Source organism: Mus pahari, chromosome 15, assembly GCF_900095145.1.
Source record: "Mus pahari chromosome 15, PAHARI_EIJ_v1.1, whole genome shotgun sequence".
In the NCBI taxonomy this organism is placed as follows: domain Eukaryota; kingdom Metazoa; phylum Chordata; class Mammalia; order Rodentia; family Muridae; genus Mus; species Mus pahari.
The window spans coordinates 31790566-31818037 of NC_034604.1; the positions used below are offsets into that span (position 1 = coordinate 31790566).

Genomic DNA, 27472 nt, shown 5'->3' on the forward strand with positions numbered 1-27472 from the left:
TAGATTGGAAATTTCATCCCTCTCAATTCTAACAGTTAATCTTTTTCTTTTCTCTCTCTCTCTCTCTCTCTCTTTTTTTTTTTTTTTTTTTTTTTTTGAGATGGGGTCTCTTTATGTAGCTATCTTAGAACTTGCTCTTTTTGTAGACCAGGCTGGCCACAGAAATCATCCTGGCTTTGCCCTGCCTCTTCAGCACTACTATTAAAGGTGTGTACCACCACTCCCAGCCTCTTAGTTTTTAAAAAAATTATGTGAGTGAATGATTGTCTGCATGTATGTGTACCATGTACATATCTAGTAACTGCAGAGGCTAGAAGGGCATGTTAGATTCCCTGGAACTGGAGTTACAGGTGGTTATGAACCATGATATGGTTGCTAGGAACTGAATTTCAGTTATTTACAAGAACTAGAGCTCCTCCTAACTGCTGAGCTATCTTTTCAGTCCCTCAGTTAATAATCTTTTGTTTTGTTTTGTTTTGTTTTTTGTTTTTCGAGACAGGGTTTCTCTGTATAGCCCTGGTTGTCCTGAAACTCACTTTGTAGACCAGGCTGGCCTTGAACTCAGAAATCTGCCTGCCTCTGCCTCCTGAGTGCTGGAATTAAAGGTGTGCACCACCACCACCCACCCCAACCCCCACCCCCCAGCTCTCATATAGTATTCTTAAAATGTATTGCAATACCATGAAACTCTGGTTCAAACAAAAAGTTTGGTGGCAAGAGAGATGGGTGGGATATTTATCTCTTAACCTGATGACCTGAGATCCTTAAAACCCACATAGTGTAAGGAAAGACCTCTAACTTCCACATGTGTGCCACGGCATGTACATCCCCCCCAACACATATAGAATAATATATAGTAGGTTATTGCCTCAGCAATCACACATTTTCCTGAAATAAAAGCCCAGAATTAATAGTTACAAAGAAATTGAGGGCTAATTCTTTTGTACTTTCATGCATGCTTATGTGCATGCCTTGACTGTGTTCTCTCCCTGATACCTTCTTCCCAACAAGTTCCTGACCTATTTTTTTAAAAAAAAAAACATTTTTTATTACATTTATGTTGTTTTTGTGTGTATGTTCCTGTGTATATAAGTGCATGCCAGGGCAATGTGTGGAAGTCAAAGGATAACCTGAGGGTGTTAGTTTTTCTCCCTTTACCCTGTGGATATCGGACTCAAATTAAGGTGCCCAGGCTTGGCATCATGTGCCTCTATCTGCTAAGCCATTTCAACAGTGCCGGTGTACACACACACACATACACACGTTTTTCATGAACATGGTTTATTTGCTTGAGCAAGGGCACTTTTCCTACAAGTAGTTACATCACTGAGGAGAAGGATTTTTTTCTCTTCTAGCAACTGTTAGTAGCCCCCCTCAAAGGGTGGATTAGGATCTCCCTTGATGGACTGTTGAGTATTCAGTCGTGTATTGGTAGCCACTGCTGTTGTGATTTTATGGGTGCAGTGACCATATGATATCTAGAAGATAATCTGGTACTTTTCAGTTTCAAATATTAATTGTGGTCTGTTCACCTATTAAGAGACCTGAAATGATGCACACTGTCTGGGGACTAGTACCATTGGTAGTATTTGTTTATTTGTTTTGTTTCATTTTGGCTTGGGTTTTGTTGTTGTTGGGTTTTTTTGTTTTTGTTTTTTTGAGACAGTAGCCTAGGCTAGACTTGCATTCAACCTTCTGATTCTACCTTCCTTGTATGTGGATTGAAGGCACCATGCCTGGCTTAAGAAATATCTTTTGGGTTTTTTTTGTTTTGTTTTGTTTTGTTTTGTTTTGTTTTGTTTTAAAAAAAAAAAAAGTCAGCTCAAAAGAGCTAGAGAGATGATTCAGTGGTGAAGACTGCTCTTCAAGAGGACCTGGGTTCAATTCCCAACACCCATATGGCAGCTCACAACTGTCTGGAACTTCAATATCTGATACTCACACACAAGTGTACATGGAGGCAAAACATGAAATAAAAATAAATCATTGAAAAAGGAAGTTCAGCCAGTCATGATAGCATACTCTTAAAATTCCAACATTATAGAAGCTGGGGCAAGAAGACTTCATGTCCAAGGCTCGTGTAATCTGTATAAGTAAGACTTTCAAAGGGTTGGAGGTGAGAGAATGACACTGTAATTTTAGCTTCCATACGCTGTCTTTCTGCCTCAGCATCCTGAGAACTGAGTTTAGATACTTCCATGCCTGGCTTTACTTTTCTTCTTGCCTAAGATTGTGAGTGAGTGTACTCTGGCATGCCTCAGTTAATCTAACAACTTCACCTGCTATTTAGTAAAAATTATTTATTTGGGGGAAGGGTGCTTTTGAGACAGAATTTTATGAGGTCTGTACTAGGAATTGATTACCTTGAGCTCCTGGTCTTGATCCTCCTGATTCCACCTCCCCAAGAATTGTGATTACATGAGCTTATGAAGTTAATTTAGTACAACTGAAAACAGAAGGGTTTTTTAAAATATTTATTTATTATTACATGTAAGTACACTGTAGTTGTCTTCAGATACCCCAGAAGAGGGAGTCATATCTCATTACGGATGGTTGTGAGCCACCATGTGGTTGCTGGGATTTGAACTCATGACCTTCAGAAGGGCAGTCAGTGCTCTTAACCACTGAGTCATCTCTCTAGCCTGAAAACAGAATGTTATTTAGGGTTTTGGGTTTTTTGTTTGGTTGGGTTGGTTTGGTTTGGTTTTGGTTTGGCTTGGTTTGGTTTTTCGAGACAGGGTTTTTCTGTGTAGCCCTAACTGTCCTGGAACTCTGTAGACCAGGCTGGCCTCAAACTCAGAAATCCACCTGCATCTGCCTGCCAAGTGCTGGGATTAAAGTGGTACCACCACTCCCCAGCTTTTTTTTTTTTTTTTTTAATGAGAGAAAATCAGAAATATAATCTGCTTAAATATTAATTAGTTTGTTCTTTTTAAGAAATTACATAATTTCATTGCATTCTTAACTGGTTTAAATAGACTGGTCTTACTCCCTTGATGGAAGCAGCTTCTGGAGGATATGCAGAGGTTGGAAGAGTTCTCCTTGATAAAGGTGCAGATGTCAATGCACCTCCTGTACCTTCCTCAAGAGACACTGCTTTAACAATAGCAGCAGACAAAGGCCACTACAAATTCTGTGAGCTCCTGATTAACAGGTAGGTAAATTTCTCTTATTATATGTAGAACTCCAATGGTCCCTTTAACTCTTTTTGTTAAAAAGTAACTTTAACATTTCAAAAAGCAATTGTTGCATGGTAAAGAATGCTATAAAAATGTCAGCCTCTTATAGCAAACAAACTGTTGATTTTTTGTTTGTTTGCTTGTTTGTAGGGGAGCACATATTGATGTTCGCAACAAGAAGGGAAATACACCACTTTGGCTGGCATCCAATGGTGGTCATTTTGATGTAGTACAATTGCTAGTGCAAGCAGGTGCTGATGTGGATGCAGCAGACAACCGAAAAATCACACCTCTTATGTCAGCATTTCGAAAGGTAATATGACATATGCGGAAAAGATAACATTTAATAATTTTAAAACAATTCTAAGTTAAAACCATATAATATATAAACCAGAATATAAATTGATAGTGTGGAATTAAGTGTATCTGTATATAAAGGTCAATGCTTATTTCTGGACATGGGAAACATGCCTTTAATCCCAGCTCTCAGGAAAATAGAGGCAGGGGGATCTCTGAGTTCAAGGCCAGCCTGTTATAAATGCTATTCAGGCCAGGCAGAGCTACAAAGTGAGATACCATTTTTTAAAACAAACAAACAAACAACAAGCAAACAATACTTTTGTCAGGCATGATGGCACATTCTGTAATCCTAGCACACAGGAGTAGGTGGAGGCAGACAGATCCAGAGTTAATGGCCAGCCTAGGATTATGAGTCTGTATCTGAAACAAAACAAAACAGAAAACATTGCTGTCTGTCCAGTCTTTTGTGGCTAAACCTAAGAGTTATTTGGTAGTTCATTATACTTGGTGCCTTGATTAACTTCTATTATGTCATATTACTGAAAACATAAAATTTGAGGCTATGGAGATAGAGCAGTGAGTAAGAATTCTTGCTCTGCACGCAAGAGGACCTGATGCTTACACCCTTAGTCACATGCATATACATATACAGATTACCTATCATTCAGTTCCCAGTAAAGGCATTTTATCAGCTGGGCAGCAGTAGTACACACCTTCCCCAGCTCTGGAGGCAGAGGTAGTATGATCTCTGTGAGTTCAAGTCCAGCCTGGTCTACAGAGTTAGATTTCAGGATAGCCAGGCTTACACAGAGAAACCCTGTCTCAAAAAAGCAACAAAAGAAAGAAGGTGTTTTAGCTAAACAAGTCATAAAGCTGAGAAAATGTAATAGATCACTTTATTTAATAGTAAAATTCAAATAATGATTTGAAATCTAAAAATATTGGTGTTTTCAGACTTAGACCCCCTTAATACTGAGATTTATTTCACAGTCCCCATTTTTTTTATTGTTATATAAAAAGCTATTGAAAATAGCTTTCCTGTTTTCTGTGGGACATGGGAAAATTATTATCTTGCCTATCATATATTGTTTGTTTGTTTGCTTGCTTAGTTGCTTTTGTATTTAAAACAGGGTATCTTTATGTAGCCCTACTGTCTTGAAACTCACTATGTTGACCAGCTGGCTTCACAGTCACAGAGATCCACCCATCTGTCTCTGCCTCTTGAATGCTGGGATTAAAAGGCGGGTACCACTGTGACCGGCCTACTACTATATATATATATGCTTGAGCGTGTTCTTACCTTTTTTTGTTTAAAACTGAACAGTGTTGATATTTTCATAATTTTATTTATGAATTTAGTAATCATTTTTAAAATACTATTTTTTCACATTAGGTTGTTAAAACATGGTTAAAATTTCAAAAAAACGCTTTTGTGGTTTCTTTTGTTGTGCTTTTTTTTTTTAGGGTCATGTAAAAGTTGTTCAGTATTTGGTGAAGGAAGTCAGTCAGTTTCCATCTGATATAGAATGCATGAGATACATAGCAACAATTACAGATAAGGTAAGTTTACTATGTTATTGAAGCACATTTTTATTCTTTATGGCATTCTATGCTAAGAAGTATAATGAGGGACTTGTTTCCACTGGGCATGCATTCAGTGGCAAGAAGGCCATGAGTTCAGTCCCAGCACCAAACAAAGAGCTTGTTCTTTTTGTCACCTACAGATTAAGAACTTGGGTCTTGCTGAGGGGTTGGGGGATGCTGCATTGCACCTTTAACACCATCACTTGGGAGGCAGAGGCAGAGGCAGAGGCAGGTGGATCTCTGAGTTCAGAGCCATCCTGGACTATAGAATGAGTTCTAGGACAACCATCCAGGCAGGCATACACAAAGAAACCCTGTCAAGGAAAGAAAAAAGGGGGTTAGTGGAGAAAGGAAAGAAAGAATGACCATGTGCTTTTTGTCTTATCCATTTGCAAAGTAGGTGGATATGATACTATTGGTAACATATTTGCGATTACCTTCCCCCTATACATCATAATGGTAGTGACTATAGCTAAGGTTTATTACTAAATTTTGTTAGCCTGGTTAGCTTTTCTAAGGATACCTTTTAAAAGAAAGAAAGATGCCAAGCAGGTATATAGTACATGCCTTTAATCCCATCACTCAGGAGGCAGAGGCAGGTAGGTTATGTGAGTTCAAGGCCAGCCTGTCTACAAAGTGAGTTCCTGGACAGCTAGGACTACACAGAGAAACCCCATCTTAGGAAGGAAGGAAGGAAGGAAGGAAGGAAGGAAGGGAGGGAGGGAGGGAGGGAGGGAGGGGAGGGAGGGAGGGAGAGAGGGAGGGAGGGAGGGAACAGAAAGAAAAAAGAAAAGAAAAGAAAAGAAAGGAAAGGAAGGAAAAGAAAAGAAACCTTTGTCTTACATGATGATGCATACTTATCCTGAGAGGCAGAGGCAAGATTTCTAGATGTTTGAGGACAGCCAGAGCCACATAAGGAGATGTTCCCTCAAAACAAAACCTTATTTTTGCCACATTGTAGTTTCATACCTGTATATCCAGCACTTGGACTTCAGAGTGGGGCGGTTCAACAACTCAACTAACCATTTCAATGGTTTAGTGGGTTGAAAGCTAGTTTGGACTGAGCTGTTTGTTTTTTTTTGTTTTTTTTTGTTTTTTTTTGTTTGTTTGTTTGTTTGTTTTTTCTTTTTAAAGGTGTTCTCATTCTTATGAATGATTGATACAGAACTGAACTCAAGGTTTAATTTGATTTGGCCAATTTCTAGTTTTTGGAGGTTTGACTCATGGACCTTTCTATTCAGCTCTACTTATATTGGACCTTTTATTATAAATTTGTTTGTGCTTATCTAGTTGTGCTTTGCCCTCTCTGCAGGAACTGCTGAAGAAGTGTCACCAATGTGTTGAGACAATTGTGAAGGCTAAAGACCAGCAGGCTGCAGAAGCAAATAAAAATGCAAGCATTCTCCTAAAAGAGCTGGACCTAGAAAAGGTGAGGGGGTAGAATGAGCTCCCAGTTAGAAATCAAAACTAGAGTAATTTGTTGTCTGTATAAATAGTAGTCTTTAGCAAAATATGATTAAAAGTAATTGTTAGAGTTTCTTTGGGTATTTAGGGAAACCCTAGCTTTGTTCCACAGCACTGTCTAGGATGTGTAAGACAATGGGAAAAGGTTTTGTTTTGTTTTGTTTTTAAGATTTGTTTATTTTATGTATATGAGTATACTGTAGCTCTCTTCAGACACACCAGAAGAGGGCATCAGATCTCATTACAGATGGTTGTAAGCCACCATGTGGTGGGAATTGAACTCAGGACCTCTGGAAGAGCAGTCAGTGCTCTTAACCACTGAGCCATCTCTCCGGCCCGATTTTATTTATTTTAAAATTTAATTTAGCAATTTAGTTTTTATTTAGTAGTTTACTTGAAGGCAGGATTTCACTGTGTTATTTGTGTTGGCCTTGAGCTCTGGAATTATAGGTATATACCATCACATCTACTCTGAGTTGATGTCTTGTCTGCCACTACCCCAGGCTTAGCAAACATTCTACTACTGAGCTGTAACCCTAGCCTGATGGTTCATTTTTCAATTAGGTTTTTTGTTTTTTTGGTTTGGTTTGGTTTGGTTTTTGGTTTTTTGAGACAGGGTTTCTCTCTGTAGCCCTGGCTGTCCTGGAACTCACTTTGTAGACCAGGCTGGCCTCGAACTCAGAAATCCACCTACCTCTGCCTCCCGCGTGCTGGGATTAAAGGCGTGCGCCACCACGTCCAGCCAATTAGGTTATTTGATCATTAGTGAATAAAAATAGATATCTATATATTTTAGGTATACATGTATTTTAGGTATTCTATATGTCGTTTTTTTACATCATTGATGATCATTTGAATTATAAAGATATTTAATTTTGACACAAAATTTGTTTTTGTTTTGTTTTTAAAATTTTATTTGAGATTGGCATCCATGGGAAGTAAAGGACAAATATATCATTTCATTTAATGTTTTTCAATTACTACATTATTGGGGCTGGGAGATAGCTCAGCTTTAAGAGCACTTGTGTTGCACATACAGAGAACTCGGATGAAGTTCCCAGCCTTTACATTGGTGGCTTTCAACCATCCATAACTCTTAATTCTAAAGGATCCCATGCCTGCCTTTGACCTCCTCAGGCATCAAGCATACCAATGGTACATACTCAGGCAAAACACCCATACACGAAACAAATATAAAAAATGTTTTTAGCCGGGCGATGGTGGTGCATGCCTTTTAATTCCAGCACTTGGGAGGCAGAGGCAGATGGATTTCTGAGTTCGAGGCCAGCCAGAAACAGAATCCTTGTCTCAAAAAAAGGGGGGGGGGGGGCTGGNGAAATGGCTCAGTGGGTAAGAGCACCTGACTGCTCTTCCGAAGGTCTGGAGTTCAAATCCCAGCAACCACATGGTGGCTCACAACCATCCGTAACAAGATCTGATTCTGGAGTGTCTGAAGACACCTACAGTGTACTTATATATAATAAATAAATAAATAAATCTTTAAAAAAAAAACAAATCAAAGTGTTTTCATATTATTAAATGATATACTTTATTTACAGTCAAGAGAAGAGAGCAGAAAGCAAGCTCTAGCGGCTAAAAGAGAGAAGAGAAAAGAAAAGAGGAAAAAGAAAAAAGAGGAACAGAAAAGGAAACAGGAAGATGAAGAGAGCAAACCTAAAGAGAATTCAGAACAACCAGAGGGTGAAGATGAAGAGAATGATGAAGATGGTAAAAAATTGACTCATGAATTATGTATAAAATTATCCTCTGTTAGTTAACACAGTACAGAAAACCTGTAATCCCATCACATAGGGTGCTGAGACAGGGGAATTGCTGTGAATTCAAGACCAGGCTAGCTACATAGAAAGACCCAGTTTCTAAATTAAATAATAAGTAAAGTTTAAATTAGCATTTTGGTGTACATTCCTGTTAAAGATTTCATCACTGTAATCTGAAATTGATAGTTGGCTTTTATAGTAAATAGTGCTAAGTGCTTTACAGTGTAAACGAATAGAGAAAACGGGAAGGTAACGGCAGGCATGACTTGAAAACGTGGAATGTTTTATTTTTTTGTTTCTTTGTTTCAAGACAGGGTTTCTCTCTGTAACCCTGGCTGTCCTGGAACTCACAGAGATCCACCTGCCTCTGCTTCTGGGATTAAAGGGGTGTGTGAGTGTGTGTGTCTGTGTCTGTGTGTCTGTCACCACTGTCCAGTGTCATGGAGTGTAATTTAAGTTTTCCTGTATACACCTTTTATATATTAAACAAATACAGTAAAAGGTTTACCAGTTTCCCTTCAGGTTCTCCTCTACTTCTAACTTTCCTGACTAAAATAATTCCTCAGTGAATTCTTAGCTAAGGTTAAGGCTTAAAACCATGCAGGGTATACTTGTCAATAGAGGTATTTAGTAGACAAATTAGTTGTGCATCTCTTGAATTCTAGTTCCTTAATACTATTCCATGTTTTTGCTAGAATCAGAGTATATTGTGGTTCTTTAATAGTTCATAGGAATTGTATTATCAATCTTCAGAATACTAATGGTAGGGCTGGAGAGAGAGTTTTGTGTTTAAGAGCTCTGGCTACTCTTCTGAGAGTTCCTATTCCATTCCCTACACACACACATGGCACCTCACAACTGTCTGCAACTCCAGTTCCACAGAATCCAACACCCTCACACAGACATACTTGTAGGCAAAACACCAATGCACATAAAATAAGAATAAAGAAAACATTTTTTAAAAAGAATAATTGATTAATTATGAATTATTACATATATTCTGTCATTATTTGTTTTGACATCTTTGGCCCTCATTGTGATTTTTTTGTTTTTTTTAATAATTTCAGTGGAGCAAGAAATTCCCATAGAGCCTCCGAGTGCAACCACCACTACTACAATTGGAATCTCTGCTACATCTACCACGTTTACAAATGTATTTGGCAAAAAAAGAGCCAATGTAGTGACAACCCCCAGCACCAATCGGAAAAATAAGAAGAATAAGACAAAAGAGTCCCCTCCCACAGCACATTTAATTTTACCTGAGCCACATATATCTTTAGCACAACAAAAAGCAGATAAAAATAAAATAAATGGAGAGCCTAGAGGTGGCGGTGCAGGTGGAAATAGTGATTCGGATAACATAGATAGCACAGACTGCAACAGTGAAAGCAGCAGTGGGGGGAAGAGCCAAGAGTTCAGTTTCCCTGTGGATGTGAATCCCACCAGTGACAAGAGGTGCTCCACGGTTGTCAGTTCTCAAGAGGAAAAGGCAGTTACCACCACTTCCAAGACTCAGACACGGTAAAGTTTTCTATTTTGTTAACTCTTTTTTTTTTTTTTTTTTTTAAGATTTATTTATTTATTATATGTAAGAACACTGTAGCTGACTTCAGGCACTCCAGAAGAGGGCATCAGATCTTGTTACGGATGGTTGTAAGCCACCATATGGTTGCTGGGATTTGAACTCGGGACCTTTATGGAAGAGCAGCCGGTGATCTTACCTGCTGAGCCATCTCACCAGCCCCCTTGTTAACTCTTTATTCACTGTTCTTATTTCATGTCTGGCATAACATTTTATAGTATGTTGCCTAAGTATAAATTGTATTAAACAGTTCCTTATGTTATCCTGTCTCTAGTCTTCAGAACTAAAATTTGTTGTCTCTGTTCTCTTAACCATGTTTTCATTACTGGGTATTTTATAAGATTCTTAGTTTAAAGCTTTGATTTTAGTTAACTTGATTGAATAACCTATTTTGATATTAAAATAGATGGTTGCTTATTTTGTTTGTTTTCATGTCTTGATTATTTAACGTATCAAACTTCAAAAAAATATTTCATTATAGCTTAATCTATATCTCTTGAATTTTTATTTATTGTTGAACTCCATAATTCCATTTTCTCAGCCTTGATGGTGAAGTAAATTCCATGTCAACAAGCTACAAATCATTGCCATTAAGTTCTCCAACCATGAAACTGAATCTCACTAGTCCTAAGAGGGGTCAAAAAAGAGAAGAAGGGTGGAAAGAAGTTGTTAGAAGGTAAGTAGAATTAATCCCATCTGTTAACTTCTTTTTTTTTTTTCCAAACAGGGTCTCATTAGGCAGTCCTGGCCTGCCTAGAACTAATCAGTAAACCAAGATGTCCTAAAATGCTTGGCAGACCTCCTCCTCTGTCTCCCATGTATTGGGATTATAGCAGTATGCCACCACAATGGCTTTTTGTTTTACTTTGTTTTGTTTATTTAGCATTGATCCAGCCCAGGCTGACCTTAAATTTGATAGACAGCCAAGACTAGCCTTAAATTTCTTATCCACTTGTCTCCACTGCTTAAATACTAGGATTACAGATACATACCACCACACCTGGATTAAAATTCTTTATCTTTTATGATATAGTTACCTGTTTAATTAATTTGAATGTAACCATTATTATAAAGTACAACACTGGGGGCTAGAGAGATGGCTCAGTGGTTAAGTGCACTGACTGCTCTTCCAGAGGTCCTGAATTAAAATCCCAGCAACCACATGGTGGCTCACAATCATCTGTAATGGGATCTGATGTCTGATGCCCTCTTCTGATGTATCTGAAGACAGCAACTCTGTGTGTGTGTGTGTGTGTGTGTGTGTGTGTGTGTGTGTGTGTGTGTGTGTGTGTAATTTTTAAAAGTACAACACCATACTTTTAGAATATGGTAAAAGAAAATTAGAAACAATACATAGAATTTACATAACAAAGTAATGAATCACATTTTATGTAGGCCAAACTTGAGACTGTTTAAAAATTGCTAAATATGGCCAGGCATGGTGGCAGCACTCAGGAGGCAGAGGCAGATGGATTNTTTCTGAGTTCGAGGCCAGCTTGGTCTACAAAGTGAGTTCCAGGACAGCCAGGGCTATACAGAGAAACCCTGTCTCAAAAAAAAAAAAAAAAAAAAAAATTGCTAAATATGAACTGTTCATGGTTTAAAATTACAAGCTAACATATATTGTTCAGTGTTTTGTTTTTAAGACAGGGTTTCACTGTGTGGCCCTGGGTCACCTGGCACTAACTATGTAGACCAGGTTGGCCTTCATTGAGATCTATATGCCTCTGCCTCCCGGTGCTGGGACTACAGGTGTGTGCTACCACCATTTCTCGCCCAATGGTATGTTTTTTGTTTTTAGTTGTTTTTGTTTGTTAGTTGCCAATTAGTCAACTTGTGATATTTTAAGCAGATTAGAGTCACTAAATAGGATGTTTGTTTGTTTGTTTGTATTTAGACAGGGTCTCAGTATGTAGCCCTGACTGTCCTAGAACTCACAATGTAGAACCAGGCTGAACTCAGGCTTGTATACCACACCCTGCTTAGGATTTTTGTTTTAAATGGCAATCTAATTTTTAAATGGCAATCTAATTTTCCTCAACTAAATTTAATACAATAATTTCTAAAGTAAGAATTTAATTATTTAAGGTTCAAGAATATTATATAAAATTCCATCAACATACTTAGATATCTTTAATCTTATATTCCAATATTATTTAAAGACATTTGATTTCATAAACTCATAGGTAGCCTTCATTTTCCAGGTCAAAGAAATTATCTGTTCCAGCCTCAGTGGTGTCCAGAATAATGGGAAGAGGAGGATGCAACATTACAGCAATACAAGATGTTACTGGTGCCCATATTGATGTGGATAAACAAAAAGATAAGAATGGAGAGAGAATGATTACAATAAGGTAACTCTAAAAATAACATTTATATTACTAGTTCTGGATCAAAATTTTATAAGAGAAATACTTTAAGTAGGAATTTTATTTGAAAGTTGAGATATTTTTTCTTGCTTAGCATATATTAAACCCTAGGTTCAACTCCAGAAAAAACATTTATATGATTCATAAAATTTTCTAGAGATAAAACCAAATGAAAATATATTGAATGAAAAAATGTTTTTCGGTGATTAAAAAAGTGTGTTGTTGTTTATATTGTTAGTCTCATGTCATTTATTTTCCAGGGGTGGTACAGAATCAACAAGATACGCAGTTCAACTTATCAATGCACTTATTCAAGATCCTGCAAAGGAACTGGAAGACTTGATTCCTAAAAACCATATCAGGACACCTGCCAGCACCAAGCCCATTCATACAAACTTCTCATCTGGAGTAGGCACCACATCAACTTCCAACAAGAATGCATTTCCCTTGGGTGCTCCAGCTCTTGTAACATCACAAGCAACAACATTATCTACTTTCCAGGCCACTAATAAACTTAGTAAGAATGTGGCAACAAATGTACGATCTCCTTTCCCAGTGTCTCTTCCCTTAGCTTATCCTCATCCTCATTTTGCTCTCCTGGCTGCTCAAACTATGCAACAGATTCGGCATCCTCGCTTACCTATGGCACAATTTGGAGGAACCTTCTCACCTTCACCTAACACCTGGGGACCATTCCCAGTGAGACCTGTGAATCCTGGCAATACTAGTAGTTCTCCAAAGCATAATAATACAGCCCGTCTACCTAATCAGAATGGGCCTGTTTTACCATCAGAATCTCCTGGACTAGCTACTACTGGTTGTCCTATCACTGTTTCTTCTGTAGTTGCTGCCAGTCAGCAACTATGTATGACTAATTCCCGGACTCCTTCATCCGTCAGAAAGCAGTTGTTTGCGTGTGTGCCTAAGACCAGTCCTCCAGCAACAGTGATTTCCTCTGTGACAAGTACTAGTAGTTCCTTGCCTTCTGTGTCTTCCACATCTATCACTAGTGGACAAGTTACCACCACAATTATGCCTGCACCTACTCAAGTACAACTTTCTTCACAAAAGGTGGAGACTTTCTCTGTCATACCACCTCCCAAAGAGAAAGTGTCCACACAGGACCAGCCCTTAACAAACCTATGTACACCATCTCCAACTGCTAACAGTTGTAATAGCTCTGCCAGCAACACCTCAGGAGCTCCAGAGACTCATCCATCCAGTACCCCTCCTCCTCCTCCTCCTCCTCCGAGTAATACACAAGAGGAGGGACAGCCGACCAAGGTGTCTGATTTAAGTCCTGTGTCAATGCCTTTTCCCTCGAATTCAGAAACTGCTCCATTGACTTTGGCATCACCCAGATTGGTTGCTGCTGATAATCGGGACACTGGTAGTTTACCTCAGTTAGCTGTACCGGCACCTCGAGTTTCTCATCGAATGCAGCCCAGAGGTTCTTTTTATTCAGTGGTACCAAATGCAAGTATGCACCAGGATCCCCAGTCAATTTTTGTTACCAATCCAGTTCCTTTAACACCACCTCAAGGCCCACCAGCTGCAGTGCAGCTTTCCTCAGCTGTGAACATTATGAATGGTTCTCAAATGCATATAAACCCAGCAAATAAGTCTTTGCAACCAACATTCGGCCCAGCCACACTTTTTAATCACTTCAGTAGTCTTTTTGATAGTGGTCAGGTGCCAGCTAACCAAGGGTGGGGAGATGGACCTCTGCCCTCAAGAGTTGCTGCAGATGCCTCTTTCACTGTTCAGTCAGCTTTCCTGAGTAACTCTGTACTTGGACACTTGGAAAATGTGCACCCTGACAACTCCAAGGCACCTGGCTTCAGACCACCATCACAGAGAGTTTCTACTAGTCCAGTTGGTAAGTCATTATTATTGTAGCTGTCAAAACTCACCTTCCAAGCTAATAGGCACTTATTTTGTACCTAATACTATCTAACCTTACAGAAATAATGCCTTTTAATTAATGCTGCTTAGATGCAAAAAATGCTGTATGTAAATTACATAAAATAAGCTATTTATTCTGTTCCTAACAGTAAGGCTTTTATACCTTATATTGGTCCAGGTTTTTGGAAGTTGATGTCATAATAAAAAGGATTCATGGTGTTGGGCAGTGGTGGTGCACGCCTTTAATCCCAGCACTTGGGAGACAGAGGCAGGCGGATATCTGAGTTTAAGGCCAGCCTGGTCTACAAAGTGAGTTCCAGGACAGCCAGGGCTATACAGAGAAACCCTGTCTAGAAAAACCAAAAAAAAAAAAAAAAAAAAAAAAAGGATTTGCTGGTTATCCTATCACTGTCTCTTCTGTAGTTGGCTGCAAGTCAGCAACTATGTATGACTAATTCCAGGACATCCCTCATCAGTCAGAAAGCAGTTGTTTGCTTGTGTGCCTAAGACCAGTCCTCCAGCAACAGTGATTTCCTCTATGACAAGCATTATTAGTTCTGCGTCTTCCACTTCTTTTTTTTTTTTTTTTGGTTTTTTTGAGACAGGGTTTCTCTGTGTAGCCCTAGCTGTCCTGGAACTCACTCTGTAGACCAGGCTGGCCTCGAACTCAGAAATCCGCCTGCCTCNGAACTCACTCTGTAGACCAGGCTGGCCTCGAACTCAGAAATCCGCCTGCCTCTGCCTCCCGAGTGCTGGGATTAAAGGCGTGCGCCACCACGCCCAGCTGCGTCTTCCATTTCTATCACTAGTGGACAAGTTACCATCACATTTATGCCTGCACAACTATTCTTCAAGTACAAATTCAAATAGACTTTTTAAAAATATAGTGATTATTTGTTTCTCTGATTGCAAACATTAGAATTACATACTGTTTAGGTACTGCTCCATCGTTCATATTACTTTCTAATACATTAATGGTGCTCGATGGCACTTCCATTAGATGAAGCTGCTTAAAGGGATTTGGTCATGTGCTGACTTTTTTTTTTCCCATGAAACAACTTTTATTTATTCATTTATTTGTTTGGACACATCAGAAGAGGGCCATTACAGATGGTTGTGAGCTACCATGTGGTTGCTGGGAATTGAACTCAAGACCGCTAGAAGAGCAGTCAGTGCCCTTAACTACTGAGCCATCTCTCCAGCCCATGTGCTGACTCTTAATAGATTTATTGATTTATTTATTTATTTTGAGACAAGGTCTCATTCTGTAATCACACTGGCCTTAAACTTGTAGTAGTATTACTATATCAGCCCTAGAGTGCTGGAATTACAGACATTAACCACTGTGTCTGACTTTGACTTCTTAACTTAGAAATTAGATGTTCCTATGAGTGGAAAAGGAGCTCTGAGAGCTCCTTACACTTACTTCTCTCTATTGGCAACCAACATTCTAAGAGAGAGGTAGGCATAGTATCTAGTTGTACCCACTGGTGAGCCTACCAGGCTCAGATGATTCATACAGGGTCATACAGATGGCATTAGTAAAATTCTTTCAGACACTAAACAAAACCCTGTGAATATGGGAAAGATTTGTAAAGAAGGAAGACTGGCAGAGGTAATAGTGAAATAAATGATTGTCACAGGAGAAAGTAATCGGAATGTATTTTATATCTATATGTATAAAATTGTCAAAGAAAAACAATTATTTGCTGACACATTAGAAAAAATACAGACTAGAAACCAGTTTTGGCTTGAAGATATTTGAAAGAGGAAATCTATTTTGCAGAGAGTAAGAGCAAAATTTTAGTCCCAATATGTGCTATACTGAAAAATAAGAAATTCTTATGTATCTGAAATGCAGAACATGGGGGAAAAAATAACATTATTTGGGAGCTAAATAGAGTAGCATACATCTGTAATTGCAGTGCTTAGGAGGCTGAGATAGAGGGAATCACAATTTCCAGGCTAATCTGAACTACATAGCAAGATCTGTCTTAATTGAAAATGTGGGTGTTAGAAAAAGCCATTAAAAGCACTGATTGTTCTTACAGAGGACCCAGGGTTCAATTTTTACCTCCCAAGTAGCAGCAGCTCCCAACTGTCTATAATTCCAGTGTCAGTAGATCTAATACTCTTTTCTGGCTTTTACAGGCACTAGGCATGCATATGCATACATATAGATAGATACATATTTATTATATGTAAGTACACTGTAGCTATCTTCAGACACTCCAGAAGAGGGAGTCAGATCTCGTTAAGGATGGTTTGAGCCACCATGTGGTTGCTGGGATTTGAACTCTGCACCTTTGGAAGAGCAGTCGGGTGCTCTTACCCGCTGAGCCATCTCACCACCCCCCATCCTTATTTTTTGAGACAGGATCTCTGAATCTTGATGTCACCAACTTAACTAGACTGGCTAGCCAGCAGCCTGCTAGGCTCCTCCTAATTCTCCCTTCCCAGTCTAGGGTTATTGTGTGCATAATACTGAGCCTGGGTACTTGGGATCAAATTCAGATTTTGGGGTTTTTTTTGGTTTTTGGTTTTTTGAGACAAGGTTTCTCTGCATAGCTTGACTGTCCTGGAACTCACTTTGTAGACCAGGCTGGCCTCGAACTCAGAAATCCGCCTGCCTCTGCCTCCCAAGTGAGTGCTGGGATTAAAAGCGTGCACCACCACGCCTGGCTAAATTCAGATATTCTTGATCATACAGCAGGTATTTTACCAATTGAGCTATTAATCCACCCCCAATTTAATTTTTTTTAAATGGACATATGCATTACATACCAAAGGTATTTTCCTTAATGATGGAGAAATCAAATTGTTTAAAAGTATCTTCTTAAGGTTTGTTTGTGTTTGTTTTGTTTTGTTTTGTTTTGAGGCAGGGTTTTTCTGCAGCTTTGGCTGTCCTGGTGCTTTACTCTGTGGACAGGCTGACCTTGAACTCAGAAATCCATCTGTCCCTGCCTCCTGAATGCTGGGATTAAAGGTGTGCACCACCAGTACCTGGCAAGATTATTTTTGATAAGTTTTTATTTTGATGGTAACAGTTATTTTTGGCTGGGTGTGAGGGCATATGTCTGTAAGTGTAACACACTGGGAGGCAGAGGCAGGTAGAGTTCAAGGTTACCATGGTCTATATAGTGAGTTCCATCCAGACCATTCACCAAAAAAAGAAGAAGAAAAAAAGGCTGGAGAGTTGGCTCAACAGACAGTTTAGAATTATTATTGCTCTATCCATAGCTGCTTACAGCCACCTGTAACTCCAGTTTCAGATTCAACATTTTCCCTCTTTTTTGAGACTGTCTCACAATCTATAATTAAGACTGATCTGGAACTCACAGAGAGCCACCTGCCTCAGACTTCCTAGGGCCAGCACTGAAGTGTGTGCCACCACACCCAATGACCTCTGAGGGCACTAGGCATGCGTACATACATGTAGGCAAAAGATTAATACTCATGAATAAAATAAATTTAAAATTTTTTTAAACTATTAAATATAAAGTCTGGCATACCTACTTCTTTACTGGCAGATGGCCCGTCACCACCATGCCTAAACTTAATCCCCAGAAAACACATGGTGAACTGTGAGAACTAACTTGCAAATGCATAGTCTCCTCAAATTTATGTGGTATGCACATAAAAAAAAATAACTTAAAAACAAAAAGTACTTATGGACCAGAAATGAGTACTTATCCATATTTTTCTAAAACATTGTCTCATATTCTTTTTTTTTTTTTTTTTAAAGCTTTATTTATTTATTATATGTAATTACACTGTAGCTGTCTTCGGACACTCCAGAAGAGGGCGTCAGATCTTGCTATGGATGGTTATGAGCCACCATGTGGTTGCTGGGATTTGAACTCTGGACCTTCGGAAGAGCAGTCGGTTGCTCTTACCCACTGAGCCATCTCACCAGCCCCTGTCTCATATTCTTAATACACTTATTAGGAAAATCAGTGGAATTTAAGAAAAGTGCTAATTTGAGATTTATACAAACTAATAGAAGCTTGATATAGTTTGCAGTTTTTATTTATAAAATTACTGAAATTAATGTTATTCTAGTAGCCCTTTTTCTTTTTTGTGAAGAAAGAAACATTGGTAATTTTTGTTGTTTACCTTCATTGGAAATTGCGATAGCTTTGTAAATTACTAGCTATACTTAAAGATTTTCTTCAAAAGAGAATGCAGACCTTACTGGGCAAATAGCAGGTAGATATATACAATATGGTCTCATTTTATATCTCGAACATACTTAAGATGGCTTCTATTTTTAAACATTGTGCTCACTTTCCTATAGAGATATTGGGTGATATTCTTCTGATTTTAAAAGATTGGTTTTGGCAATAAAGTATCACAAAATAAACTATATGCTTCTTTATCTTGAAAACGAATATTAAGTAAATGTTTTCCTATTTTAAAGCCTTTACTAACTGGATATCCTGGACCTGTTTTATTTCAGGCTTGCCATCTATTGACCCATCAGGCAACTCCCCATCTGCTGCTGCTCCTCTGACAAGTTTCTCTGGCATACCAGGGACAAGGGTTTTCCTGCAAGGGCCAGCACCTGTCGGCACTCCTAGTTTCAACAGACAACATTTTTCTCCCCATCCTTGGACAAGCGCCTCAAACACATGTAGGAATACTAGATAAACTCTTTCCAAAGAATCTTGAATAAGTTGTTAACCCATTTGTTTCAGGGTACAATGTAGTGTTTTAGTAAAATAAGCCTTATGCAGATACCCAAGTTTTATATATGATCAAACCAAAAATGTTTCCATTGGGACTTTGGATCAAGAATTAGTAATATATTTCATAGTTTACAAAAGGTCCCTGTAAGGGCAGTGTTGTGAAATTTCTCAACTTTGAAAAGAAGTTGAATGTAGGTGGTCATTCTGGTATGATTTCACACTTACTTTTGCATTTTATGAATGTATTATTGTCCTTTATTTTCACTTATTTCAGTATTTAGAACATGTAAATTATTTGGTGTCATATATATATATATATTTTCCCCAACCACCTTGTTCTAGGAATTGAACTCTGGGCCTTGCACATAATTAGGCAAATTCTTTAGCACTAAGCTAGTTATAGCTACTGCTTTGTTTGTTTGTTTTGTAGTGAAATAGTTTTGTTTTTTGTTTTTTGGTTTGTTTTTTTTTTTTTTTTTTTCGAGACAGGATTTCTCTGTATCGCCCTGGCTGTCCTGGAACTCACTTTGTAGACCAGGTTGGCCTCGAACTCAGAAATCCGCCTGCCTCTGCCTCCTGAGTGCTGGGATTAAAGGCGTGTACCACCACGCCTGGCGTCACATAGTTCTTATTAGCTGTTTATTCCCTTGGGGTTTTTGTTTGTTTGCTTGCTTTTGTTTTTTGTTTTTTTAAGATTTATTTATTTATTATATGTAAGTATACTGTAGCTGTCTTCAGACACCCCAGAGGAGGGCATCCAATCTCATTATGGATAGTTGTGAGCCACCATGTGGTTGCTGGGATTTGAACTCAGTAGCTCTGGAAGAGCAGTCAGTGCTCTTAACCTCTGAGCCATCTTTCCAGCCCCTCCCTTGGTTTTTTGAGATAAGGTTTCTCTGTGTAACCCTGGCTATCCTAGAACTTACTAATTCGACCAGACTGGTCTCAGACTCTCAGAGAACGGTCTACTTGATCAATGGCATGTACCATGGTTAATGGCAGGCAGCACTGTGTCTGGTCTGCAATTGCCTTTGTGACAAAGATACCTACATGTATTACCTAAGTCCATTGATGAATCACTTAATTTCTATAACTTAAATTCTAGAATGATTTTAACATTTAGCTTCTCTTCCATATGGAAAAGTGGGGGCTATAGAAATGGGAGAGAATTAACAAATGCACAGGTGTTTTCCAAACAGTAATCTAAGTACTCTTTAAGCACTCCATCAGTAAACGTAAGGTGTAATTATAGTTTTAGAGGATTATTTAGTAAAATAGTAAATTCTTTTCTAGCTTTGTCCAATTCCACTGGAAAAAAGTCTTACAAGTTCTTTATACTTCAGGCAGAAGTAGTCCAAACAGTGGTTATAGAATTTGATAATTTAAATTATCCTTTTAAATGAAATTTTCTTTACAGAACCTATGTTGTTGGAATAGGTCTTTACAAGGTTTCTCATATTCCTTTAGTGTTTTTTTTTCTGCTTGTGGACGTTGTACATCGTCCACAAGCAGCCCGGCTTCCTTTAGTTTTTATATGTAATAAAACAATAGAGAAATATTTTGCCACCAGGTGACTCTCCTATTCCATCTGTTTCTTCGGGATCATCTTCACCTCTTTCAGCCACTTCAGCACCTCCGACATTGGGCCAACAACCAAAAGGAAACAGTGCCAGTCAGGATCGAAAGATACCTCCTCCCATTGGAACAGAGAGGCTGGCCAGAATTCGTCAAGGAGGATCTGTTGCACAAGCACCTGTAGGGACCAGTTTTGTTGCTCCTGTTGGACACAGTGGGATCTGGTCATTTGGTGTCAATGCTATGTCAGGTACAATTACCTTACCCTCTCTATCAAGTTATTAGAGTTTGCCATTGAAACTTAATTCACAGGGGTAGGAGAAGGGCTGAAGAGATGACTCATGGTTAAGAGCATTTGTTGCTCTTTCAGAGTAAATGACAGTTCACAATTGCCTGTAATTCCATGGCATCTTAGTGTATGTATATTGGTACAAACATATAATACCAGCACACAGGAACCTTAGGCAGTAGGATCGCCAATTCAAAACCAGCATGAGTTACACAGGAAGTTTATGTCCCAGTTTGTGCTGTTACACAGTGACTAAAGATACAGCCCAAAAGTAGAACAGTTGTCTTGACTATGTAAAGTCATGTTCTCAAATAGCAGCACATAGAAGGAAAAAAACTTTGGTTCTTTATGGCATGCAGACACAACATACCAACATGTAAAAGGAGAAGAAAAATCCTTTTTCTACACTTAACGTTCAGTGAGAGAAAGGTATTTATATTTCTGAAGGATTCATGTCTAGAATGTTTTTTGAGGCAGTATATCAAATTTATCAGGAGTAAAAGATTCAGCTGGACATGGTAGCTCAGGAAGCTGAGATAAGAGTATTGACATGAGTTCCAGGCTAGCCTGGACTACCAGAGTGAGTTCTTTTCTCAAGTGGAATATGACTCAGAGCATAATTACTCTCTTAAGGATTCCCGTGCAGAATAGGATGATTATTTGAGTTCTTTCAGATAATGAATTGGGAATATGCAAGGGTATTCACCTGTTTTTCTAGGAATTTGTTTTTATTTGATTGATTGGTTGTGGCTTGCCAGACTGATAAATGTTCTTGGAACTCTTGAGGATTATTTTGATAAAATTTGATATAAAGAAAGTAATATTTTATTGTTTTACCTAAATAAATACCCAATACCGTTTTCAATTCTCTTTTCTAGAAGGCTTATCAGGTTGGTCACAATCTGTTATAGGAAACCATCCAATGCATCAACAGTTATCAGACCCAAGCACATTCTCCCAGCATCAACCAATGGAGAGAGATGATTCAGGAATGGTAGCTCCCACTAACATTTTTCACCAGCCAATGGTAAGTGGCTTTGTGGATTTTTCTACAGTGAGTTGACATATGTCATTGTAACTTTGATACATTGCCAGCCACTATAGTCACTTGTTAAGGAATACTTTGTGTAGAAATCACCCTTTTTTTCTAGTACTGTCAGGTCTTTTGTTAAGTTTTAAGAGTGGGTACTGAGCCGGGCGTGGTGGCGCACGCCTCTAATCCCAGCACTCGGGAGGCAGAGGCAGGCAGATTTCTGAGTTCGAGGACAGCCAGGGCTACACAGAGAAACCCTGTCTCGAAAAACCAAAAAAAAAAAAAAAAAAAAAAAAAACAGACGAGTGGGTACTGCTGTATGTATTACAGTACTTTGCCCTCTGTTGTCCTGAAGATGTTTCCCTCCTTCTAAAGAAATTTGAGTTCTGCTTTGCTTTCTGTGCCACACATTTGAAGGCCTCTAGCCTCTAAAGAACTGGCTATTGAATTTGGTTTTCTTTTGTGCTCTTTCAGCTTCCTGGCTGCCTAATAGCCAGATTATAGTTGTAAACACTATAAAAAATTACTTATTTTTTTGGCGGTCGGTTCAGGTGAGGGCTTGAGACAGGGTTTCTCTGTGTAGCATTGGTTATCCAGGAACTCACTCTGTAGACCAGGCTAGCCTTGAAATCTGAGATCCACCTGCCTCTTTCTCCTGAGTACTGAAATTGAAGTGTGCACCACCATCTCCTGGCTTCTTTTCTTATTAGTATAAACTTATTAGTAAAGCTGAACTAGGAGAAAATATAGTGTATTATATTTTCATCCAGTGTGGGGAAAGTTACTGGTAATTTTGTATTAGATTACTTTTGGGGTTTGTGTGTGTGTGTGTGTGTGTGTGTGTGTGTGTGTGTGTGTGTGTTTCTCCTCTCTTATTAAAAAATATTGCAAATGTAGATGAAGCGCTTGATTTCTCCATCCTGTACTGTTATATACTAATAGAATCCTCTGAAGTTATTTGAAAAAAGGGTTAGAGAGGTTGCAGTATTAATGGATCATTATTCGTCATCATTTCATGAGTAAGACTTCTTTTTCTGCTGTTTTAGGGCCTGCCGATTTCCATGTATGGAGGCACCATTATACCCTCTCATCCTCAGCTTGCTGATGTTCCAGGGGGCCCACTGTTCAATGGACTTCATAACCCAGATCCTGCTTGGAATCCTATGATAAAAGTTATCCAGAATTCAGCTGAATGCACCGAAGCCCAGCAGGTAAAACAGGCTTAAAGCTCTTCCAATTTTCAGATTTGTCATGTGACTCTTTGAATTTGATGAAAAATATAAGATTTAAACAATGACTATTAATCTGAATTAAGTTTTTCATTATCAAGATGATGCTACTAAACATTCTATTTCTTGTATGTGTATTCTTTCTAGGCAGAAACAGTGCATTGCCATTGAATTTATATATTCATTTCACAAATGTGTAAAGATTCCTAATTAGAAATTCCAATTTTTCCTCCCCCTTTTCAGATTTGGCCTGGCACGTGGGCACCTCATATTGGAAACATGCATCTCAAATATGTCAACTAAGTTAGAAGGTCTTTCCTCTTTTAGCCTTCTTTGGGAAACCTATGACTATGGAAGAACTCTGGGTTTTTTCATTTTGTTTTGTTTTTTTAATGTGCCTATCTAAAATACTCTCTGAGGCTTTAGCAATGGAAAATTGATTGCCCATTGTGTAAGAACAAAAAATGATTTCCTATCCACCTGAATATGTTCTCTGGTTAGTTAAGCCACTTCTGACTTGAGATCAGATGAACCTAGTGCTTTTGGCTAAACATGAATGCTACTTGTGTGCAGAAGAGAACTAGATAATTATATGTTTCAACTTTTTAGGGTGGTAAATACATGTATAATTGTTTACATACTTAAAAGGAAGAAATATGAGTAAATTTCTTGTCATATAGCGGCTCTACTTAATGTAGCCTGTATTAATGTGAAATATTTACCAGAATATTCAATAAAAAAATGAACAGTGTTTAGGAGTGGGGTGTGATCCTTTCAGTGGTCATGAAGATACTAGCTAATCCACTGTCATATTGAATTAGATTGCTAATGCTGTATTTATTTGTAACATGTTTTTCCCATTTAACACTGTAGCGTCTTGGACAGCCATAAAAGCACTGCTAACACTTGTTAGCTATTTCTTTTTTTTTGTTTTTGGTTTTTTGTTTGTTTGTTTGTTTGTTTTTTTGTTTTTGAGACAGGGTTTCTCTGTACAGCCCTGGCTGTCCTGGAACTCACATTGTAGACCAGCCTGGCCTCGAACTCAGAAAACCGCCTGCTTCTGCCTCCAGAGTGCTGGGATTAAAGGCGTGCGCCACCACGCCCGGCTTTGTTAGCTATTTCTTATTCTCCTACCTTTACCTTATTAAATATGAAAACATTCAGGCCATAGTTTATCTTAGCTGACATTAGCAAATAGGCCACTTAATAGGTTTTGCTCCTCTTTATGGATCATGACTGTGTCAGTAAGAACCTTATGCTTTTCGAGGCTAGCCTGGTCTACAAAGTGAGTTCCAGGACAGCCAGGGCTATACAGAGAAACCCTGTCTCGAAAAACCAAAAAAAAAAAAAAAAAAAAAANAAAAAAAAAAAAAAAAAAAAAAAAAAAAAAAAGAACCTTAGGCTTTACATTGAACAGATTTAGGAATATCCAAATCATTCACTTTGTGTTCCTTTTGTGTTTCTTGGCTTTTGAGTTGGGACATTAAAAAGTTGGGGAAGGGATGACTTCTGTTAACAACTTATTGTGAGTCTGAGTAATATTTATAAATAGATGACAAGTGCTGGGTTTAGTTCAGTAGCCTCAAAAAAGAAGAGCAAGGTATGCTTAACAAGTCAATCACAAAAACACAGGAATAGATTGGCTAAACCATATTGTGTGCCAAGAATCTGACACAACAGAGAAAGGATTTTCCTACTGAAACATGGTCATCAATTCTGTTTTAATGTATCCCAACTTTATAAACTATATTTAAAAGAAAACAATATATTGTGGACTGAGAGAAAGCAAAAGAGAAAGTATATGTGTGTGTGCGTGTGCTTAACAACCAAGCAGAGAATCATGCAAGCTGCACTTGTCTACTCTAACAGCAATGAAGAATTCTTAATAATCTTTGCCTGTGTCCTAAGCCATCATTAGGTCAAAAATACCATGTTCTGTGTAATGTGTAACTGGTTCCTTTGGTCTTCTATACCATTTTACACATGAGAAAGTTTCCTTAAGCTCATTTCTTATCTTCTATTTTAATGAATTTTGAAAGTATCACTTGTGGCAAGTTTATTGTCTTCTCGAGGTCATCTCACTCTAGGCCAGAATGATCCCTTTGATCACCTACATATCTTGCAGCATCCTCCTATTGATAACAGAAATAATCACCTAGAATTAGTGAAATAAATGAGAATACTCTAGAAAAAAGTAGAAAAGTATAGTCTTAAGTAAATTATTCAATAGAACAAAAAGGTGAGTTTTAATCTACATTAATTTTTTTTTATAAAGTATTCTAATAATCTGGAGGAACCCTTAAATCTATTTCTAAGCCTTCAACACAACAGAAGAAATTCTGTCTCAGGTCAGGAACTAGAACCCATAAAGAAAAAGGAAAGAGAAACAAGAATTAGGAAGAAAGGAATTGTGCAGTAGAAGGATCTCCTGGGGCTACCCTCCTCCCTTCCCTTTCACTAACATCGCCCTCCTCTCTATTTGAATCTTGGTAGCCTAATCCCAGCCCTATTTTACCTGCTATAATCTCTTCTTCCTCTTCCTGCCTCTTCCTGCCATTACTTTACTGCTATTTTACCAACTTGAACATTGGATAAAACCTAGCTCAGGTAAGAACTTGATTCTTTTCCAAACATACACGGGATGGAGGGAGGCAGTTTGGGTGCAGCGGAGTGAGAGTTAAAGGACTAAACCCTATTTTCATTTCTGTCACTTACAACTTCGTGACTCATAGGCAAGTCATCTCATTTTTCTGGGCTTCGCACTTCCCATCTAAACATGAAATCAAACTTAAATTAACCCAGAGGAGTCTTGTAGTTCTAACACAGAATTTCTTTCTTTTCTTGTCAATAAAAATGGATAGATGGCATTGGGAATACTGGAAATGTTTAGAGTTTTGAGGTTTGGTTCTGATAAGTGGAATCAAAAACCTATTCCAGAGACCAGTGGACGCAGAAGAAAATGTTACACATTCATAGAGAGACCTTAAGTTTTTAAGAAACATCCTGCTAAGTAAGGCACATGTCAAACCCCATTAGAATAAAAGATCTTTCAAGGAATAAAATTGTATCTTCAAGGTTTCTAGATCCACTTCTTTCAAATAGTGTTGAGTTCAATAATAAAATGATTGTTGTTTTAGAACTCTTTAAAACCGTGTGGCTACAGTGTGCTGACTTGCCCTTTTATAGGCCAGTGTGCTTTCTTCAGTCCCTGCTCTCAAGGGAGAAATTCCATCACCTCAGCTAACCAGACCAAAGAAGAGAGTAGGACAGCCAATGGTGGCCTCTTCTAACCAGAGGTAAGAAATATTAAGCCTATGGTTTTTGTTTAACCCCCTCCAAACTGAAATACAACTACACAAAAGGTCTGTGCTCAGGTTACATTAGGATTCAGAAGGGGAAAGCTCGGCATATGAGTTTCACATAATAGTGCACCCCCGTGTGCCCAGCAATTACAAAGTAGAGGTAGGATTTTAACATCACCCTCTGCTCCGTGAGACACTTATCTCAACAACACCTCCCCAGCAAAAGGCCAAAAGGGAGGGCTTGTTACGCATGGTTCTGTCCTAGTGTTGAAGACCTTTGGACCATGTTGTAAACCCAGAAGCGGCAAACAAGCCTGTAGGAAAACAGCTTCTGAACATCTTGTTCTACGACTAGCAAGAAGTACTTCTACCAAACAGTATCTTCCCGAAGGGCCCTGTCCTGGGGTAAGGGCTGTGATGATGTTGCATATTCTATTTACTCTCTGATTTGGCAGTTGAACACAGGCTAGGTCTTTTACCTTCACTCTGCTTTCAGAAATGAATTGGAAAGGTGGTTTTCAGTATCAAAATCTTAAGTGTGTTAATACCACATTCAATAAAGGTCATGAAGCCAGGCATAGTGACATGTCCTGAGTCAGGAAAACCACTTGAGCCTAGGAACTCAATACCAATCTGAACAAGATAGGAAGTCCTCCATATTAAAATAATCAAAGAGAACATGAGCCTGGGCCTCGAGATCTAAATTAGAGGACAAGATCATGAAGACATTAGCTGACTTCAAACTGTCTGTGGGTACTTTTCACTTAAAAGACAAGGTCCATCTTCCTCTGCCTACCCATTTGTGGGAGTAAAGGCATGTGCTGCCACACCCAGCTTCTTTTTATTTTGGTGGTACTACTGGGAATTCAAAGCTATTTGCTTAAATGGTAGTTGCCTGGTATTAGCCTTATAGGGTTAATTGTATCTCCTAGGCATTTCTGTTTTGATTTTTGGTTGGTTGATTTTTCTTCTCTATGAACTAGTGATTAGTGTTAACCATGTGACTTAAGCTTCTGATGCTTTGTGTTGGTGTGGAATTTGGCTTTCTCTCTAGTTTCCTAGCCCTGGCAGCCCACAGTATATTATAGAAAAACTAACCTGAGGAAAGAGTAGGGGCTGGTGAGATGGCTCAGCAGGTAAGAGCACCCGACTGCTCTTCTAAAGGTCCAGAGTTCAAATCCCAGCAACCACATGG

General features: G+C 38.5%; 1 protein-coding gene across 1 annotated transcript in view; it reads left to right on the forward strand.

Moving 5' to 3' along the window:
- LOC110332931 (ankyrin repeat and KH domain-containing protein 1) overlaps positions 1–27472 on the forward strand; it is a 105526-nt gene that overhangs the window by 73865 nt on the left and 4189 nt on the right. Inside the window, exons 20-33 of the mRNA XM_029547220.1 lie at positions 2979–3154; positions 3330–3492; positions 4944–5039; positions 6376–6492; positions 8087–8255; positions 9373–9826; positions 10429–10563; positions 12092–12241; positions 12517–14135; positions 18621–18794; positions 20420–20674; positions 21592–21740; positions 22793–22957; positions 26162–26271. Coding sequence (XP_029403080.1) covers positions 2979–3154; positions 3330–3492; positions 4944–5039; positions 6376–6492; positions 8087–8255; positions 9373–9826; positions 10429–10563; positions 12092–12241; positions 12517–14135; positions 18621–18794; positions 20420–20674; positions 21592–21740; positions 22793–22957; positions 26162–26271 — 3932 coding nt within the window. The remainder of the gene's footprint in view (positions 1–2978; positions 3155–3329; positions 3493–4943; positions 5040–6375; positions 6493–8086; positions 8256–9372; positions 9827–10428; positions 10564–12091; positions 12242–12516; positions 14136–18620; positions 18795–20419; positions 20675–21591; positions 21741–22792; positions 22958–26161; positions 26272–27472) is intronic.